Below are 20304 nucleotides of genomic sequence, written 5' to 3' on the forward strand. Positions count from 1 at the left end.
TTCCTTCCTTCCTTTTCTAAAATGATTTATTTCATTTATTTGAAAGAGTTACAGAGACAGTTAGAGAGAAGTCTTCCATCCGCTGGTTCACTCCCCAGATGGCTGAAACAGTTGGAGCTGGGCTGCTGTAAAGCCAAGCCAGGAGCCAGAAGTTTCTTCAGGGTCTCCCAGGCAGGTTCAGGGGCCCAAAGACTTGGGCCATTTCCCACTGCTTCCCCAGGCACATTTGCAGGTAGCTGGAATGGAAGTGGAGCAGCCAGGACTCAAATCAGTGCCCATATGGGATGCCGGCACTGCAGGCCCCTTTGTTTTAACTTTCTGGCTTCTGAAGGAAGGTAGAAGGAGAGTAGAATGTGTGTTGAATATCAGTGTTTCATGTCCATCACAGTTATGTGAAATAGTAAGGGTTTTGTGGAGAGGAAGCGATGAAAATGGGCTGGACATTTTGTTTTTCTCATTTTAAATTAGTTAATGTTAAGAATTTATTTTTTCTCTTCTCAGCACTTGTTGGAGGTCAGCTCTCTGAAGCACCTGACAAGTCTGACTCTGCAGGACCGCATAACCAAGTCCCTGCTGCATCTGCACAAGAAGAAGAAGCCTCCGAGCATCAGCGCCCAGTTCCAGGTCATTCCCTGAATGCTTATGCCAGACAAGCGTGGATCTCTTCTGCTGGTCATTGAGAGACCAGATCAGTCTCCAGGGGCCTCGAGTGCAGTACGATGCACATGACTAAAACCGTGTTTGGAGAGAAGTACCAGACATGCGAAAAAGCCAGCTGCCTTTGTTTTCCATCTAGATTATTTCTGAGTAGTGGATTTCCTGAAGAATGATTCATTGTTTTCATTGGAAGGAGAAAGGGAGCAGAAAATGGATAATATAAGCAAAATCTTTCTTTTTAAATAAGTAATATCTTTTCCTTATCTATTTTTTAAAAATGTTTTTTTTTTTTTGAAAGAGTTACACAGAGACAGAGAAGGAGAGGCAGAGACAGAGAGAGAGGTCTTCCATCTACTGGTTCACTCCCCAGTTGGCTGCAACAGCGGGAGCTGTGCCAGTTGGAAGCCAGGAGCCAGGAGCTTCTTCCTGGTCTCCCACAAGGGTGTGGGGGCCTCGGGAGTTGGGCCATCTTCTGCTGCTTTCTTAGGCCATAGTAGAGAGCTGGATCAGAAGTGGAGCAGCTGGGACTCAAAGTGGCACTCATACGAGATTCCGGCACTGCAGGCGGCGGCTTTACCCCTACGCCACAGTGCCGGCCCCTGCAAAATCTTCTTTGAAACCCTGCTGCGCAGATTCAGTGTCCAGATAGTAATTGAAGTTTATTTATTTATTTTTTAAGGCCTGCTACCCAGATATGGTCAGAGTCCGCATAGTGTTGTTGGTTTTTCCCTACTTAAATCTCATGTTGCTGTTAGCCCTATATAGGTGGTATTGTAGGTAGGCTCTTGGTGTGTATTAATTTTAACTTTGTATATACAGAAATCTAGTCCTTTAACCAAGTAACTTTGAGAAAAATTTTCAAGATAATGAGGGTCTTCAAAAAGTTTCTGGAAAAATGAGTATTACAAGAAAACTGCTTGGATTTCAAACAATTTTTGCACCAAAGTAAAACTACCTTTGTTTATATTTTTTATTAACTTTTTGAAGTTACCCTCACACTTTTCAATGCTCACTGTAAGCCAGGATGTGTGACCATGCAGTATCTACTACCATGTCATTGCATGTGATCCTGTTTGAGTTTTAAGCACAGTCCTTCAAACTGTAGGCTAGTATTGCTGTTCTGTTGTCGATGATCCTTACCATATACCTACAGAAAACCTTAAATCCTTGAAGGCTGTGTTAATAAGCTCAAAGAAGAGCCAGGTGAGTATGGTGAAATTTTTGTGCGGATGGGGTTCTCCAGCTGTATTTATTACAAGCTGTTGTTTCCACGTAGGAGGGGGTTGAAAGCAGAGACATAGATAAAGTGCACTAGTGGGAACAGGATTTACTTAAATAAAAGAGGTAGTACACATTCAGATGTGAATGTGGCAGTCTCGTTGTGTGCCACTCAATTCAGTTGTCCCCTTTATTGGGTAGAGAGTGGTTCCTTAATTGATTATACAAATAGGATGGAGTTTGGAAGGGAGTCAGCATATGTGGTGATCACTGGGCAGGTTTTATGGCTTCTGCTTGTGAATTCAGTACACATGTGTTCATCATGGCCTCTTCATGATGGAGGCGGCTCAGGTACATTATGAGAAAGCAGGTGTGCTGAATTATGGAAGGATTCGAGTTTTTTTTTAGTGGTGCAAGGCTAAGGCACAGAAACCGCTGGAAGCCTCTCATCTCCTTTGTTCCTCACTCTCTGCCTGGCCATATCAAAATCTCTGCCATGAATTCAAAATATCCTTCTTAATTAATAATAGGAGTATCTTAGGGGTTAATGGTATTTGATTGTAAAGTGAGAAGAATAAGAAATGGTGCTTGGACAGGTCTGCCTTTGCCTTAGTACTGTCATCACATTCCTTGAAGTCTAGCTTCATGTTGTATACTTAAAAATTCAAAAATGAATGATTGTAGCAGAAAAAAATACTGTTGATTGGTAAACACTGCTGTGTAAAACAGAATCAAAGCTTAATAATACACAAGATAAATATGAATATGCAGACCTGAAACAATTGTTAGGTCATTGACAGTTAACAAAGTCTCCCTTGATCAGCAGATCACCGTAGGTAGTCAGATTCTGATTGAAGGGTAAGATAGGTATCTGTAAGAGAGTCATTGGTATGATGATTATGATGAGAAAGATCCTGAAGCTGTTGCATGCCCTTTGTTTGGTTACCTTGATATTATTACAGGTGCTTTAGAAAACAGCATCATTCCTTAATCTGAAGAGTATCATATATCTACTATAGTAAACATTAGTCATAATCACAGTACCATTCATAACCTTTAAAATTCCCCCAAACTCAAGAATTCCTTAAATGGTGATACTCATATATCATATTTAATTTTTCAGAAAGGGTCATCTTTATTTTTCTAATAGATTGTCATATTATTGTAAAAGAGTTACTATCTGATTTAGAAAATATAAATGAGCAAAACAGAATCATCTAGCACACAGAGATAATGACCAGTTTTCTGTATTTTCCATGTGACTTCTGAATATTTACATATATGTATTATCTAAGTTTTCCACCAAGCATTCTCCAAGATAAATACTATCTCTCTGGGGCTGGTGCTGTGGCCTAGCATGTATAGCCTCCACCTGCAGTGCTGGCATCCCATATGGGTGCCGGTTCAGGTCCCGGCTGCTCCACTTCTGATCCAGCCCTCTGCTATGGCCTGAGAAAGCAGTGAAAGATGGCCCAAGTGCTTGGGCCCCTGCACCCACGTAGGAGATCCAGAATAAGCTCCTGGCTCCTGGCTTCAGATTGGTGCAGCTCCAGCCATTGAGGCCATTTGAAGAGTGACTCAATGGATGGAAGACCACCCCCAACCTCCGCACTCTTTCTCTCTGCCTCTCTGTAACTGCCTTTCAAATAATAATTAATTACATCTTAAAAAGAACTACTATTTCTCTTCCTACACAGGTGAGGAAATTACAGGTGGTAGGATTGGATGGGATCCAGGTGTTTCTGACTCTGCCCTTCCTGTGAATGTGTGTCTTAATCACAAATGAAAGCATTGGGCGGGCTCTGTGGCATGGGGGGTAAAGCTGCCGCCTGCAGTGCCAGGATCCCATATGGGCACCGGTTTGAGTCCCAACTGCTCCAGGTCCGATCCAGCTCTCTGCTATGGCCTGGGAAAGCAGTGGAAGATGGCCCCAGTCCTTGGTCCCCTGCACTCATGTGGGAAACCTGGAGACCAGGACCTCCTGGCTTTGGATCAGTGCAGCTCCAGCTGTTGCGGCCTTCTGGGGAATGAACCAGCAGATGGAAGACCTCTTGCTCTCTCTCTCTCTGCCTCTCCTTTTCTCTCTGTGTTATTCTTTCAAATTAAAAAAAAAAAAAAAAAGGATTAAAGATGTAATGTATGGCAATAAAAATAAACTATGTGGGATTAACATCTATTAGATAGTTCACCAGTGATTTGTGCTCGTATTTACTTTTTTAAGATTCTGTTTATTTATTTGAGAGGTAGAGTTACAGATGAGAAAGGGAGAGACAGGAAGGTCTTCATCTGCTGGTTCACTCCCCAAATGGCTGCAATGGCCAGAGCTGGGCTGATCTGAAGCCAAGAGCTTCCTCTGGGTCTCCCACATAGGTGCAGGGACCTAAGCATTTGGGTCATCTTCCACTGCTTTCCCAGGCCTTATCAGGGAGCTGTGTTTGAAGAGCAGCGGCTAGAACTTGAACTGGCACCCGTATGGGATGCCTGGCGCTGCAGGTTTAGGCTTAGCCCACTGTACTGCAGAGCCGGTCCCTCATATTTACTTTTAATGTAAAGCCCAGAGAGAGACAACTAAGAAAAAAGAAATGAAAATATGTCAGCAACTTGTGAGTCATTTACCAGGTGTATCAAGTGGTATACTTGTGGTAGTTGGCATCTCAAAGAGAAGAAAGAAAAGCTATTGAAGAATACATTTGAAGAAATAGCACCAAAATATTTGTGCTGATTTGATAATAAGCATATGTTTTATGTATAAGTGTATTTATATCAGAGAATCTCACACAGAAGAATCAGAGCCCTGTGAAGCTCGTCATGGCAGATTGCTGAAGTCGGTTGTGGGGAGGACCATAAAGACAGTGAGGGGAGCAGGATCTCTTCAGTGACTGCAGCTTTCTCAGCAGTTCCCATCAGCAGACAGGGGAGACAGTGCTAGCTGCATGAGACTGAGTTCTGTGTGTAGTATGTCCTTTAACATGAAGGAGACGTTCTCAGATAAGAGGAGGTTCTACAGCATCAAAAATGTTACACATAGAGGGATGGTGCGAGAAAATCTGTGTCTCAACAAAAGAGATGATGTCAGGATGATAGAAATGTAGCTAAACATAAAGGATGAATTTTCTCTTTTAATCTTTTTTTTTTTTTTCTTACTTGATAGGTAGAGTTTACAGACAGTGAGAGAGAGAGACAGAGAGCAATGTCTTCCTTCCGTTGGTTCACTCTCCAAATGGCCACTACGGCCGGAGCGCTGCGCCGATCCGAGGCCAGGAGCCAGGAGCCTCCTCCTGGTCTCCCATGCGGGTGCAGGGCCCAAGCACTTGGGCCATCCTCCACTGCCTTCCCGGGCCACAGCAGAGAGCTGGCCTGGAAGAGGGGCAACCAGGACAGAATCCGGCGCCCCGACCAGGACTAGAACCCAGTGTGTCTGCGACGCAGGCGGAGGATTAGCCTAGTGAGCCGCGGCGCCAGCCAAACGTATTTATTTATTTGAAAGGTTGAACTGCAGAGAGAGAGGGAGAAGGAGAGAAGAAAGGAGGCAGGGAGGGAGAGGGAAGAAGAGAGAGCTCATCCATCGACTGGTTCACTCCCCAGATGGCTGTAATGGCCATGGCTGGGCCAGGCTGAAACCAGTAGCCTGACACTCCCTCCTTGTCTTCCACATGGATGTAGGGGCCCAAGCACTTTGGTCATCTGCTGCTGTTTTTCAAGGCATAGTAGCAGGAAGCTGGATTGGAAGTGGAGCTGCTAGGACTTGAACTGGTGCCTATGTGCGATGCTGGTGTCCCAGGTGGTGGCCTGAATTGCTGTGCCACAGTGCTGAAATTTTCAACGAAATTTTTTAAGATCTTTCATATGCACAAGTTTCAAGAATTTTTGCACCAAAATAAACCTGCGTTCTAATTCCATTTCTATGAACTTTTGAATTACCCTCATCCCTTAATGCATCTGAAGAAGGATGTGTATGTGGAATACATGAAACATTACAGATGAATTTTTTTTTGACAGAGTTAGATAATGAGAGAGAGTCAGAGAGAAAGGTCTTCCTTTTTCCATTGGTTCACCCCCCAAATGGCCGCTACAGCTGGTGCTGTGCTGATCCAAAGCCAGGAGCCAGGTGCTTCCTCCTGGTCTTCCACGCGGGTGTAGAGCCCAAGGACTTGGGCCATCCTCCACTGCACTCCTGGGCCACAGCAGAGGGCTGGACTGGAACAGGAGCAACCGGGACTAGAACCCAGTACCCATATGGGATGTCAGTGCCGCAGGCGAAGGATTAACCAAGTGAGCCATAGCGCTGGCCCCCTCTTTTGTTCTAATAAATGTTATTCTAATATACATGAAATAAAATTTTAAAACAGAAATATACAGTTTATTCTGAATATTCAAATATTATTCTGAATATTCAAATAAATAAATTGAAGATAGATTCTACCCCCTGTCCCCATAAGTGTGCCTTTCAAATAAATATTTTTTAAAAATTTATCAAACTGTATTAATTAATTAATTAATAATACTCGGATTGGCGCAGCGCTGTCTGTAGCGGCCATTTGGGGAGTGAACCAGCAGAATGAAGACCTAGCTCTCTGTCTCTCTCTCTCACTGTCTATAACTCTACCTGTCAAATAAAATTAAATTAAAAAAAAGAAAAAAGGAAACAAGAGAGGCCAGAGTTGTTGCATATCGGGCTAAGCTGCTGCCTCTGATGTCAGCATCCCACATGGTTGCTGGTTTGAGTCCTAGCTGCTCCACTTCTGATCCAAGTCCCTGCTAATGTGCCTTGGAAAGCAGCAAAAGCTGGCCAAATACTTGGGCCCTTGCACCCATGTGGGAGATCTGGAAGAAGCTCCTGGCCCTTGGCTTCTGCCTGGCCCTGCCTTGGCTGTTGGGGCCATTTGGGAAATGAACCAATGGATGGAAAACTCTCTCTCTCTTTTTTTTTTTTCTTTCTCTCTCTCTCTTTCTGTAACTTTTTTCCAATAAAAAAGTCTTTAAGATAAAAAGAAAGCAGAACACTTGAAAGTAAAAAGTTTGTATGTTGATGTAATGTGTCTGACAACAGACACTGGTCTGTTGTTTTACTTGAGGTTGTAAAGCACTGACAGGTCTGTATAGTGCAACCCCTAGAGTAGCCACTAGAAAGCAATACTGATGTTGCCCTGAAGCCAGGAGATCAACAAATGTGAAATATTCAAGTGTGGTGAAAACGTGGAGCACTTACCAGAGTATATGACATTCAAATACATAAGTCCGAGAGGAAGGAAACAATGATTTGCTGATCCCAAAACAAGGAGAAAGGAATAAAGAAAGCAGCTGCATTCAGTGAAATTGACAACAGAAGAATACGAAGGAAAAATCAGTGAAACCAAAAAGCAGATTCTTTGAAAATGTCAAAAACTGATAAATGTCTGGCCAGACTCATCAGGATAAATGAAGGTGCAAAAGAGCATTCTTGGGAATAGAAGCAGGGTCCTAAGATGTTAGAGTGAAAGTTTCAATGTTGTTCTAGGATGTATGAGCTTGAGTAAAATTGTCTAATGTAAAGAAATAGGAAGCAATTATTGTATACACAGTGTCCTTAGAAATACATCTGCAGTATCTACTGTTGCTATGCTGTCAGCTTTAATTAAGCATAATGGGAATATGCACAATTGGCCTTGTAGAAACAAATCTCTGTTTGGTGCTAGGTTTTTGCATGTTTTGCCAACATTATCACTTATATTTATAAATCATTTGTTGCCACTTTTGAATGGGAGAATATGCTAATTCAATGCTTTGCATTGCAGGCCTCATTAAGCAAACTGATGGAGACACTTGGTCAAGCAGAACCGTATTTTGTAAAGTGTATTCGCTCTAACGCTGAAAAGGTATGTCCTACAAACGAGCGCACAAAGTTGTTCAACAAGATCTTCTTTCATTCTTTACTTTTTTTTTTTTTTGGACAGGCAGAGTGGACAGTGAGAGAGAGAGAGAGAGAAAGGTCTTCCTTTTGCCGTTGGTTCACCCTCCAATGGCCGCTGCGGCCGGTGCACCGCGCTGATCCGATGGCAGGAGCCAGGTGCTTCTCCTGGTCTCCCATGGGGTGCAGGGCCCAAGGACTTGGGCCATCCTCCACTGTACTCCCGGGCCACAGCAGAGAGCTGGCCTGGGAGAGGGGCAACCGGCAGCGCCCCGACCGGGACTAGAACCCAGTGTGCCAGCGCTGCAAAGCAGAGGATTAGCCTAGTGAGCCACGGCTCACTTTAACTGTAAAGAAAACTTTCTTCTTATGTCACTGTAAAAGAATGGTTAACATTCCCCACTTAGTGTAAGAAGGAATATATTAAGCACTTTACAAAACAATTATGAGGTTGGTCCAATATGTATGTTATGTTATTACACAGATGAAAATACTTAAATCATAGAATGCTCAAGTATTTTGTCTAAGATCACAAAGGTTATACATAGCGTTGTAGACTGCTTCTCAAAAATTAAGAAAGCTAAGGGGCCGGCGCTGTGGCGCAGCGGCTTAAAGCCCTGGCCTGAAGCACCGGCATCCTATATAGGCGCCGGTTCTAGTCCCAGCTGCTCCTCTTCCGATCCAGCTCTCTGCTATGGCCTGGGAAAGTAGTAGAAGATGGCCCAAGTCCTTGGGTCCCTGCACCCATGTGGGAGACCTGGAAGAAGCTCCTGGCTCCTGGCTTCCGATCGGTGCAGCCCCGGCCGTTGTGGCCATCTGGGGAGTGAACCAACGGATGGAAGACCTCTCTCTCCATGTCTACCTCTCTCTGTAACTCTGTCATTCAAATAAATAAAATAAAACTTAAAAAAAAAAAAAAAAAAAGAAAGCTAAACATAATTCCTAATATATTTTAGTTGACCAGGTAGGGAACTATTTTTTCCAGTGATGACTATAAATAAAGATGGCAAATGTTCACATGTATTTTATTTTGAAAAAATTTAATTAGGGGAACTGTCACAAAAAGAGAAAGGAATGCAAAATATTGACAGTTATCTTCCCCCCTAAAGTACAGGGACAAAACCCATAAACAAACACTGAGCAACTTCCTTAAGAGATACAATATACATTCAAACAAGAGAAATTATTAATCTTAGGGTAACAAATGTTCATGAAAGCAAACTTCTTTTATTATAAAAAAGCAAACTTTTTTATTATAGGCTCCAAATACTGTTTCTTTTGAGTACCTGAAAAGAGACCTCCTGAGGCAGCTGGGAGTGATGGGCCGTGCAGACAGGTTTCCAGTGACCGCCCCACTGGCCTGTCCCCTGTCCGTGCCTTGTGAGGAGCAGGAGGCAGCCCATGCTGAGGGCCTACAGGAGTGTTTTGGTTTTCAGTGTGTCCTGCTGGTGTCACCAACAGAAACAGGGAAATGAATTACACCTCACCTTGTTCTCGTCAGCAGGAGTGGGACAGATGGTTCCTTAGTGAGAGTATAGATAGCATCATCATGACATACAAACATGTAGACCATTCTTCTGTGTGCAAGCGGGTTAACCTTGTTACAGGTTTGTAGGGACTGGGCTGTGTGGCTCTCAGGGCAACCCTGCTCCTTTTGAGTGTCTCAGAGTCCTTTCCCTTCACAAGCAGAGAGGCCTAGAGGCTGCTGGCTTTCCCTTGTCTCCCTAGGCTGGGGCGTTCAGAACTTCCCTGAAGCTACCACCTGGCAAGTGAGCTTGTCCCATCACCCTAGCTAAGCAGACAACCTTCAGTCCCTAGATAATTCAGTTAAGCCATTCTTGTAAGACATATTAATTTGGAAATCTGTTATTTGAAAGTAATCCTTTTTTTCATTTTCTTTGTTTTAGTTGCCCTTAAGATTCAGTGATGCCTTGGTACTCAGACAGCTTCGATACACTGGGATGTTGGAGACAGTCCGAATCCGTCAGTCAGGATACAGCTGCAAATATTCTTTCCAGGTTATGCTTTTAGAATAATAGTTCAATATATGCACCTCACATACATTAGTCCCATGTGTCGTGTTTATTGTTTCTTTGGGGCTTACTTCTTTATTTCCCACTATTATTCTTTTCCAGAAACACCTTTTCTATGCAGAGTTGAAAGGTTCTCTCCCACTGAATATAGCAGCCTCATGAAGCGTATGTTGTAATAGGACGCCATTCTTGGCTGTTCTCAATGGAGCAGAATGTTTGCTAATATCAGCAATTCTCCAGTAATTGAATTAGTTCAATCAGAATGCTCCAAAGCTGTCTCGTAGCAAGCTGCAGTGAGGCCTCGTGGCTGTTCCTTTCAGCTGCTGCTGTGGGTGCAGAGTAACAGTGCTGCCTCCCAGCAGCCGGCCAGTCTGTGCTGTTGGTGGGAAAGGCAGTGTCAAGCCCAGGCGTGCCTCTGACAGCTGCCATGTTGGCTTTTGTTTCCTCCCTGCCAGACCTCTCAGGGTTTTGTTAAATAACTTTTTTTGGTGTTAGTTTCTACCCTTCTTTTTCCTTTTTGATAACATAATATCAAAGTCAACATCTCCCCCCTTTTATGTTTTTCAAACTAACCTTTTATAATATTTAATTAATAAGCACAGGTTTCATCCTGTTTAAAAGAATAAGAAAAATTAATGAAAAGGTAATTAGTTTAAGAACTTGTTTGTATGCGATTTTGCAATGGTTTGTTTCATTTTTCAGGATTTTGTGAGCCACTTCCACGTGCTTCTTCCCCGAAATATTAATCCATCAAAATTTAACATTCAGGATTTCTTCAGGAAAATAAATCTTAATCCAGATAATTATCAAGTTGGAAAAACCATGGTAAATATAATATATACAACCTTTGTCAAAATTAATTTCAGTTTTTAAACTTAAATGAGAATGATGTTAATCTTTCTTATGAGGAGGTTTATAGAAATGATATCAGACATCAGAAGGATGTTGATGCGAGCAGAGCTTTGATTTGATGATGCAGTCAGTGTTGATCACAGAACTCCTACCAGTGCTCTAGCTCTGACTGAAATTTCAGCTGCACACGTTCTCCGGTGATCTCCAGGTTACCTGGCACAGAGTGGCGCAGTCCGGGCTCTCCTGCTGCCCTTGGTTTATCAGCTACTTTCCTTTTCTGTCACCCTTCCCGTGCCTCATACTAGGAGCTGTATAATCATTTTTGGCTTATTCTTTAATCTTTTTACAAAATTTTGTTTCTTCTCTCCTCCCACCCTTAAAAATAATTTTCACATTTCTCCCCGTTTTTCCATGTCTGCTGCTTCTACTTTGTCTTTATTCCTTAGTTATTCCATCTGCGCTGCTCTTACAGTGAAGTCTGCTCATTTTATTCTGTTATATTTGTCAATCTGTTACCCTTTTTCTATCCATTATGTTACGGGAAACCTGGTGAGAAGATTCTGAGTTTGGGTCCTGGTGTTAAGGACGATTTACAAGACCAGACACAACTGTGAGAGAAGAATAGTTTTATTTAAGTAAGAAAAAGAGAAGTTCCAAAGAGGACAATCAGATTAGTAAGACAGAGACCAAGTCTAGAGATATTTGTCTTTATCACGTTATCTCCAAGGAACATAGGTAGTGGTTATACATTTGTTACTGTGAATGCCGGGGGTCATTTACTGTGTAGATGATGGGAGGAAGCTGCAGGATGGAGCCAGTCTGGCCTGCTTCTAGTCCCAGGCTCCCTCAATAATATTAAAATCATCTTCACATACTTCTTTCTTTTTGTTGGCCTCCTGCTCACTAATAATGTCCTGGTAGCCTCCTAAATATATTCAAACCTCTTTCTGTGTTTCATGAACCTCCATGTTGTGGCTTCACATTGTTATCTTCTTTATGCAAATGGATTGTTCCCTCCTCTCCTGCGTGTGCCCTGGTAACTGTTCCCAGCTCCTTGTCCTCACTAGGGATCTTCTCTCTCTTGCCCTTGCTGGATTACTGTTTTCCTTCTTGGGTAAAAATATTATTTCCAAAGGGATAGTTCCAGTTTATCTTTGTATTCTTCCATATCCCTGAGGATTTATTTGTGGAACGAAGGAGTAAATAAATAATTTTTATTTGAGTAATAACTTTGGGGAAAAAGATGCATGCTGGATTTCAGAGAGAGATGTTATCATTGGCTTGCCCAATGTTATATCAGCCTTCAAGATCTGTAGTTCTCAACTCTTCCCCCACTTCAAAACCCTGGAAAAATTGGACAATATATTGGGACCAACATTGTGGTGTAGTGGGTAAAGCCACTGCCTATGACACTGGCATCCCATTTGGGCGTTGGTTTGTGTCCTGGCTGCTCCACTTCCAATCCAGCTCCTAGCTAATGGCCTGGGAAAAGCAATAGAACATGGCCCAAAATGTTTACATAAATAAGTCTTAAAAAAAAAAATGTAGTAGGGAGCTGGTGCCGTGGCTCACTTGGCTAATCCTCCGCCTGCGGCTCCAGAATCCTATATGGGTGCTGGGTTCTAGTCCTGGTTGCTCCTCTTCTAGTCCAGCTCTCTGCTGTGGCCCGGGAAGGCAGTGGAGGATGGCCCAAGTGCTTGGGCCCTGCACCTGCATAGGAGACCAGGAGGAAACACCTGGCTCCTGGCTTTGGATTGGCACAGCGCTGGCTGTAGCGGCCATTTGGGGGGTAAACCAACAGAAGGAAGACCTTTCTCTCTGTCTCTCTCTCTCACTGTCTAACTCTATCTGTCAAATAAGTTAAAAAAAGAAAAAAAAGAAAGAAAGAAAGAAAATGTAGTAGGAGCAGGAGTACATTGACTGCTTATGGCAGTGATTGTCCCAAGGGAGCAATGCGTAATCTCTGGCACTAGAATTTTTGTACTCTTGCTGACCATCCTATGTCCTTTTCCATATTCCAATGTCTCCTTTTCAGTTTGAGAATAACTATGTTGGCTAAACTGATAGAAGTATTTGCCAGTTCTTGGTTTATACTTTTGCCACTGTGATTTGCCTCTACAACGTATGACAGCGAGGACTCATGAAGTAAATTCCGCTTTTTTTGTTAAAGTGCATCCCTCGTCTTCCTTCTTCCTGGTAGGTCTTCCTAAAGGAGCAGGAGCGACAGCACCTACAAGACCTGCTTCACCAGGAGGTGCTGCGCAGGATCGTGCTTCTGCAGCGCTGGCTCCGGGCCTCGCTGTGTAGGCAGCACTTCCTCCGCCTGAGACACGCATCCATCATTATCCAGGTGAGAAGCAGAGACTTCCTGGTTCAAGGTGGACTCCTTTGTCTAGGAACCAGACTGTTCTCATGCGAAGCACTTAATTACTGACAGCTACAGAGGTGGCCATTCAGCAGCCTGCCTGGCACGTGCTGGTGAGCTGTTCATATTGATTGTGTTGAACCGGGATAGAATTGAATTTGCAGTTGCAGTGTCATGAGAGGCATGAGCAGTAGGGTAAAGGAGCCATGTGCCTTTGTCTTTGTTGATGTTCTTTTCATCAGTTGTCTGAGTCATGTGTCAGTCAGTGCATGGTGTTGTTGATAAGCACCCATTTTGGATGATAGGCACCTTATTTCACATTTATATATTTATATCTTTTATTATCTCCCTCACTGATCTATGTCAGTGGATATTGGTGTTCTCCATATGACTTTTCTGTTTGTACAAGACAGTTTTCTGTTACCTTATGCCTGTTAATGTTATTTGGGCAAATTGTAGCAAGAGAATAGTATATAATTTGTTAAAATTAACTTGTGCAGCATGAAAGCACCACTAAATTTTAAATTCTTAGTTCCATCAAGGTTGTACTCATGTTATTTAAAGTGGTTGTTTGAACCCAGTGTATCTGGAAAACTTGTGTTTAGTCTTCACCCATTTAGCTACTTAGCCATATAACCTCTAATCATGGCATAAAAAATGTAATCCTTTTTCCTTTTCCTGTGAAAGTGTAGGATAAGGAATGATGGCCAGTTTCTGTTCTTGTGTCTTGCCCACAGCGTTTCTGGAGGAGTTGCCTCACTCAGAAGCAGGCGCGGGGTGAAGCTTTGCTGGAAGATGCTGCGGCTTTGGCCAGTGCGGCTGCTCGTCTGCAGGCTTCCTGGCGTGCGCATTCGGAGCGGCAGCGCTACTTAGAGCTGCGAGCTGCAGCCGTGGTCATCCAGCAGTGGTGGAGGGAGCACCGGAGACGCAGACACAGGGCCGCTGTGTGCATACAGGCGAGGTGGAGAGGTTACAGGCAAAGCAAGCAGTACCAAGAGCAGAGGAGCAAAATTATCCTCCTGCAGTCAACATGTAGAGGATTCAGAGCAAGGCAGAGGTAACCTCATCTGTGCCTTAAGATTTTTTTTTTTTTTTTTTGACAGGCAGAGTGGACAGTGAGAGAGAGAGAGAGACAGAGAGAAAGGTCTTCCTTTACCGTTGGTTCACTCTCCAATGGCTGCTGCGGCCGGCGCGCTGCACTGATCTGAAGCTGGGAGCCAGGTGCTTCTCCCGGTCTCCCATTCGGGTGCAGGGCCCAAGCACCTGGGCCATCCTCCACTGCACTCCCGGGCCACAGCAGAGAGCTGGCCTGGAAGAGGGGCAACCGGAACAGAATCCGGTGTCCCGACTGGAACTAGAACCCAGTGTGCAGGCACTGCGAGGTGCAGGATTAGCCTATTGAGCCGCGGCGCTGGCCAAGATTTGTTTTACAATTGATTATGTATAATGTGTTTCCTTTGCTATACTACGATATTCCTATCAGTTTTTAACCTGCTGTATCTTGTCTACAATAGAAGTTAAGTGTTGTGTTAAATTGGATTGAAGACCTACATGGTCTATGGTTATAATTGCTAAGTGTTAACAATTCTTACTATATTTGTGTTAGGCTTAATCTTTTTTTTAAGTTTTTTTATAATATCCACTATTTATATCTTCAAAAACTTTAAATTCATATTTAACGCTTACTTTAAAGATATTATTAAAATGAGAATTTTACTTTGGAGTTTATGTTTTGACTAGAATGCCCAGTTAGGAATAAGACACTTAATGAAAGTATCATCTGATTAATGGAAATAAGAGAATTTAAAATGTGTGATCAAGTTTGTTTAAGAAATACTTGGATGTTGTGAGTAGAAGATTTTGTACCTTTCCATGTTCCCTGAGTTCTCAGTACGCACATCCTTTCCGGTATCAACCAAGAGTCATTTCTGAGGCCGGCGCCGCGGCTCACTAGGCTAATCCTCCGCCTTGCAGCGCCAGCACACCGGGTTCTAGTCCCGGTCGGGGCACCGGATTCTGTCCCGGTTGCCCCTCTTCCAGGCCAGCTCTCTGCTGTGGCCAGGGAGTGCAGTGGAGGATGGCCCAGGTGCTTGGGCCCTGCACCCCATGGGAGACCAGGAAAAGCACCTGGCTCCTGGCTCCTGCCATCGGATCAGCGCGGTGCGCAGGCCGCATCGCGCTGGCCGCGGCGGCCATTGGAGGGTGAACCAACGGCAAAAGGAAGACCTTTCTCTCTGTCTCTCTCTCTCACTGTCCACTCTGCCTGTCAAAAAAAAAAAATAAATAAATAAATAAAAAAAAGAAGGTTATAAAAAAAAGAGTCATTTCTGACCCATTCTGTTTTTCTACAGATTCAAAGCGTTAAAAGAGCAGAAACTTAAAGAAGCAAAGCTAGAACTTGGATTGGTGAGCACAAGGGCATATGGAGCTCTGGAAATTCAGGGCTCAGACCCTTCCAGCTGGGAGGATTGCTCCTTTGACAGCAGAGTGAAAGCCGTAGAGGAATGTAAGTCTGTGGTAGAGAGGAATCGCCCCCGCCGTGAAGGCTCAGTGGACTGCTCCAGGGAGTCCCCAAACATGCGGCAGGAGAGAGCCAGAAGCCAGAGTGGTGTGGACTTGCAGGGAGACGTGGTGGTAAGAGAACGGCCCAAGTCCTTGGAGGACCTGCATCAGAAGAAAGCAGGCCGGGCCAAAAGAGAGAGTCGGAGAATGAGAGAACTAGAGCAAGCTATATTTAGCCTGGAATTGCTGAAAGTCCGTTCTCTGGGAGGTGTGTCTCCTTCCGAGGAGCGCAGGTGGTCTACGGAGTTGGTGCCTGAAGGCCTGCCCTCTCTGCAGGGCACACCTGATAGTGAAAGCTCTCAAGGAAGCTTGGAGCTTCTGAGCTGTGAGGAAACCCAGAAAGGCAAACCAGAGTCTGTGATTGTAGATGGAGGAGATCTGCAGATTCCAGCACCTGCAGTATCTAGCAGTCCAAAAGCTGACACACAGGACTACACCCGCAGCACCTCCAGTGAGCTGAGCCGTGTGTCTCTTCACAAGGGAGTGCCTGTAGACTCAGCGCCCTCGCAGGGTGACTCTGGGGAGGAGAAGCCGGTCTGCCGCTCTGAACCTGTTACCTGCAAGCCACAGCCGAGAGACCTGTTTATTTCCAGTAGTCTGCCTACTTTTTTTTATATTCCCCATCAAGACCCACTAAAAACAAGTTCCCAAGTAGACACAAGCACCCAAAGAAACAAAGTGTTAAAAAGTGAAGACACGCAGGGGACAGTTCTTCCTTTCGACGTCAGCAGGGAAGCTGAAAAGCATCGCTTCTCAGGAGAAGAGCACATTACTCCTTTTGTGAAGACAGAATCTGCCAGTACTGTGCTTAAGAAGTTAGAAAAGCTGAACTCGGAGAAGGAAGAAAGGCAAAAGCAGTTGCAGCAGCAGAATGAGAAAGAGATGATGGAGCAGATCCGCCAACAGACAAATATCCTAGAGAAGGAGCGTAAAGCCTTCCAGACCTTGGAGAAGCCAAGAACTGGAGAGTCCTTCCTGGCCCCGTCTTTCTGTCTTTCCAAGCAAAGAACGGAGAGGCCGTCCTCCCTACTCATCCCAAATGTCCCAAATAAGGGAGAACCTGGTGCAGGAGGATCCCCATCAGTAACTGTAAAAGATACAGCTCTTGCCCCAAAAGACAGTTGCTCTGCTCACCTAGCCTCGAAGGACAGACCTATGACTCTGTTCTTTGAAAGAAAAGGAGCCCAGTGCCAATCTGGTGGTGTCACGGAATCATCTCAGACAGACAGAATGGGCACCCAACAAAGTATAGCCTGTAAACCCTCCAATAATCGCGTTTCAAAAAGAGAGCACCTTAGGCCGACTCCGTCTTCTGGCCACACGTCTGATGACCCTTCCAGAGAGGGAACCACCAGGGCCATTTTCTTTACACCGAAGGACAGTGTGAATATGCCCCTGTGAGTGGAGTGTGTGTTTACTTTCGTGTGTGGATGGAAACAGCAGAGTTTATTAAGATGCCTGACTCTGCTGCACTTTCTGCGTGTATGCCCCTCAACTTGGGCATTTCTCCTCATTGTTTCTACCCACCACTGGAAATCGGCTACAATTTTACCATAAGAATCGTTGACAAGGCCTAGATGCTAGAGTGTTTGATTCCTTCCCATGCTATTGAACAAGCATTTATGAAGGGCCGTGAGTGCCTTTGAGTAGGGGAGGCCTTCAGCAAGCGCTGGTTGTCTCAGAGCTCTGAGGTGGCACGTCTAGCTTGCTTGCGTCACTGCTGGTGGCTCTTTATTGTTTTCTTTATACTTTTCTGTTATAAACATACAGGTACAAAATTAGCTCTTTTATTTTTAAAGATTTATTTATCTATTTGAAAGGCAGATTTATATATAGACAGAGAGAGAGAGAGAGCGCCTCCATCTGCTGGTTCATTCCCCAAATGGCTACAGTGCTCAGGGCTGGGCCAGGCTGAAGCCAGGAGCTTCATCAGAGTCTCCCACATGGGTGACAGGAGCCCAAGTTACTGGGGCCACCTTCAGTTGCTTTCCCAGCCAGGCACATTAGCAGGGAGCTGGATCAGAAGTGAAGCAGCTGAAACTCGAACTGGTACTCATATGGGTTAATGGCATTTCAGGCAGCAGCTTAACCCACTGTATCACAATGCCAGCCCCTGAATTAGCTATCTTCAAGTGCAGACCACAGAAGCATTAACTGTGTGCTCATTGCTTTCCAGTAGCTGTCTGAGAACTACCCATTGAACAACTGTCTTTTGCCCTCTCTCCAACCCCTGTTAACTACCGTTCTGCCTTCTAAGAGTTGGACTACTTTAAATACCTTATAAATGTGGACTTTCTATTTTTTAAATATTTTTAAACTAGTAGTAGTCAGAGAATAGCATTTTAAAATCTTCATATCTTATTTGAGTGGCAGAGAGACACACAGAGATCCATCTGCTAGTTTAGTCCCCAAATACCTACAATAGCCAGGGTTGGGCCAGGGCATAGCCAGGAGCCGGGAACTCCATCTCACTATCCAGTATGGGCAGTGGAGACCCAAGATCTGCTGTCTCTCAGGGTGCACATTAGCAAGAAGCTAAGAACAAAGTCATCCAATATGGAGTGCCTATGTGTGGGTATTCCAAGTGGTATCTTAACTGCTGTGCCAGATGCTTGACTCAGAAAAGCATTTTTGGAGTGATTTACAAAAGAAAATTTGATAAAATTTAATATGCTTTTTCTTTGGACTAAAAAAAATTGTATTTCACATTAACAATGAAGATGCATTTTTTCTCCTCATAGCCTGAGCATTTACATATTTCAGGCTTTAAAATTGCGCACAGACTTTTTTTTTTTTTTTTAATCTTTTATTTAATGAATATAAATTTCCAAAGTACGACTCATGGGTTACAATGGCTTTCCCCCCTATACCGTCCCTCCCACCCACAACCCTCCCCTTTCCCACTCCCTCTCCCCTTCCATTCACATCAAGATTCATTTTCGATTATCTTAATATACAGAAGATCAGCTTAGTATACCTTAAGTAAGGATTTCAACAGTTTGTTCCCACACAGAAACATAAAGTGAAAAATAATAGATGATTTTTTTTTAAATGATGATGAAATCAGATCAGACCTATTGTCATGTTTAATCCCAGTGAGAGTCCAGTTGGGAATTGATAATTTCTTTTTTTTTTTTTTTTTTTTACAGAAGATCAGTTTAGTGTACATTAAGTAAAGATTTCAATCGTTTGCACCCCCCTAGAAACACAAAGTGAAATATACTGTTTGAGTACTCGTTATAGCATTAAGCCTCAGTGTACAGCACATTAAGGACAGAGATCCTACATGAGGAGTAAGTGCGCACAGACTTAATGGAAGCCTTTTGCAAACATAGGCAAGAGACCGTCGATATTTTGTCTTTATATTGAAGGTTTTTACAATAGTAAGAAATGCAGTTGAACTTACTGATGACTTGAGGTCCCCTTCCTGCCCTTTATCCTGGAGGTTGCTCAGAAATTCAACCTTTTTTATTTTATTTTATTTTATTTTATTTTATTTTATTTTTATTTTGACAAGCAGAGTTAGACACAGAGAGAGAGACAGAGAGAGAGTTAGAGAAACAGAGAGAAAGGTCTTCCTTCTATTGGTTCACTCCTCTAATGGCCGCCATGGCCGGCACTGCACCAATCCAAAGCCAGGAGCCCGGTGCTTTCTCCTGGTCTCCTATGTGGGTGCAGAGACCCAAGCACTTGGGCCATCCTCCGCTGCCCTCCTGGGCCACAGCAGAGAGCTGGACTGGAAGAGGAGCAACCAGGACAGAACTGGTGCCCCAACCGAGACTAGAACCTGGGGTGCCGGTGCCGCAGGCAGAGGATTAGCCAAGTGAGCCGCGGCGCCGGCCAGAAATTCAACCTTAAGCACAATTCCCTTCATTCTGATTAAGTTAGTGATATGCGTTGTGTATGCAGATATACAGAAAAGCAGTTACTGGATCTATGAGTCTGTTTTGTGAAAGACCTAGTTGTAGATTCCAAAAACCATTGGTCATCCTTGTGCATTACTCCCTTTTTATTTTCCCAGAATAGAAGTTTGCTTTACCTTGCTTATGATCTACAAACCTTCAAAATTATTGTACATTAGATCATTTAAGTAAAAGCCTACAGATAAAGTTTGTGCTTTAACTGTTGTCCTGTTATGTAAGTGATACTAGAAATATAAGCATTCAGCCGGCGCCATGGCTCACTAGGCTAATCCTCCGCCTTGTGGCGCCGGCACACCGGGTTCTAGTCCTGGTTGGGGCGCCGGATTCTGTCCCGGTGCCCCTCTTCCAGGCCAGCTCTCTGCTGTGGCCAGGGAGTGCAGTGGAGGATGGCCCAGGTGCTTGGGCCCTGCACCCCATGGGAGACCAGGAAAAGCACCTGGCTCCTAGCTCCTGCCATCGGATCAGTGCGGTGCGCCAGCCGCAGCGCGGCGGCCATTGGAGGGTGAACCAACGGCAAAGGAAGACCTTTCTCTCTGTCTCTCTCTCTCACTGTCCACTCTGCCTGTCAAAAAAAAAAAAAAAATATATATATATATATATATATAAGCATTCTGTAGAATCATAAATGTTGGTGCTTCCAAGTTGTCTAGTCCAGTTCCCACATATTATAGGTGGGGTCACTAGGGCCCCAGAGGTGAAATGACATATCAGGGTCACATACTTAGAGAAACAGTGTAGACTAGAATTTGAATTTCATAATTAGTGTCAACATTTTATTTCCTAAATAGGAAGTGACACAAGACTAAC

At 44.0% G+C, this 20304-nt stretch overlaps 1 protein-coding gene across 20 annotated transcripts in view; it reads left to right on the plus strand.

The window, feature by feature from the left end:
* Positions 1–20304, plus strand: part of MYO9A (myosin IXA) — a 278436-nt gene that overhangs the window by 181863 nt on the left and 76269 nt on the right. For all 20 annotated transcript variants that reach the window (XM_070054736.1, XM_070054737.1, XM_070054738.1 and 17 more), the window contains 7 exons: positions 502–624; positions 7650–7730; positions 9670–9780; positions 10498–10620; positions 12848–12997; positions 13750–14069; positions 15364–16971. In XM_070054736.1, coding sequence (XP_069910837.1) covers positions 502–624; positions 7650–7730; positions 9670–9780; positions 10498–10620; positions 12848–12997; positions 13750–14069; positions 15364–16971 — 2516 coding nt within the window. The remainder of the gene's footprint in view (positions 1–501; positions 625–7649; positions 7731–9669; positions 9781–10497; positions 10621–12847; positions 12998–13749; positions 14070–15363; positions 16972–20304) is intronic.

This window comes from Oryctolagus cuniculus, chromosome 12 (genome assembly GCF_964237555.1).
Source record: "Oryctolagus cuniculus chromosome 12, mOryCun1.1, whole genome shotgun sequence".
In the NCBI taxonomy this organism is placed as follows: Eukaryota; Metazoa; Chordata; class Mammalia; order Lagomorpha; family Leporidae; genus Oryctolagus; species Oryctolagus cuniculus.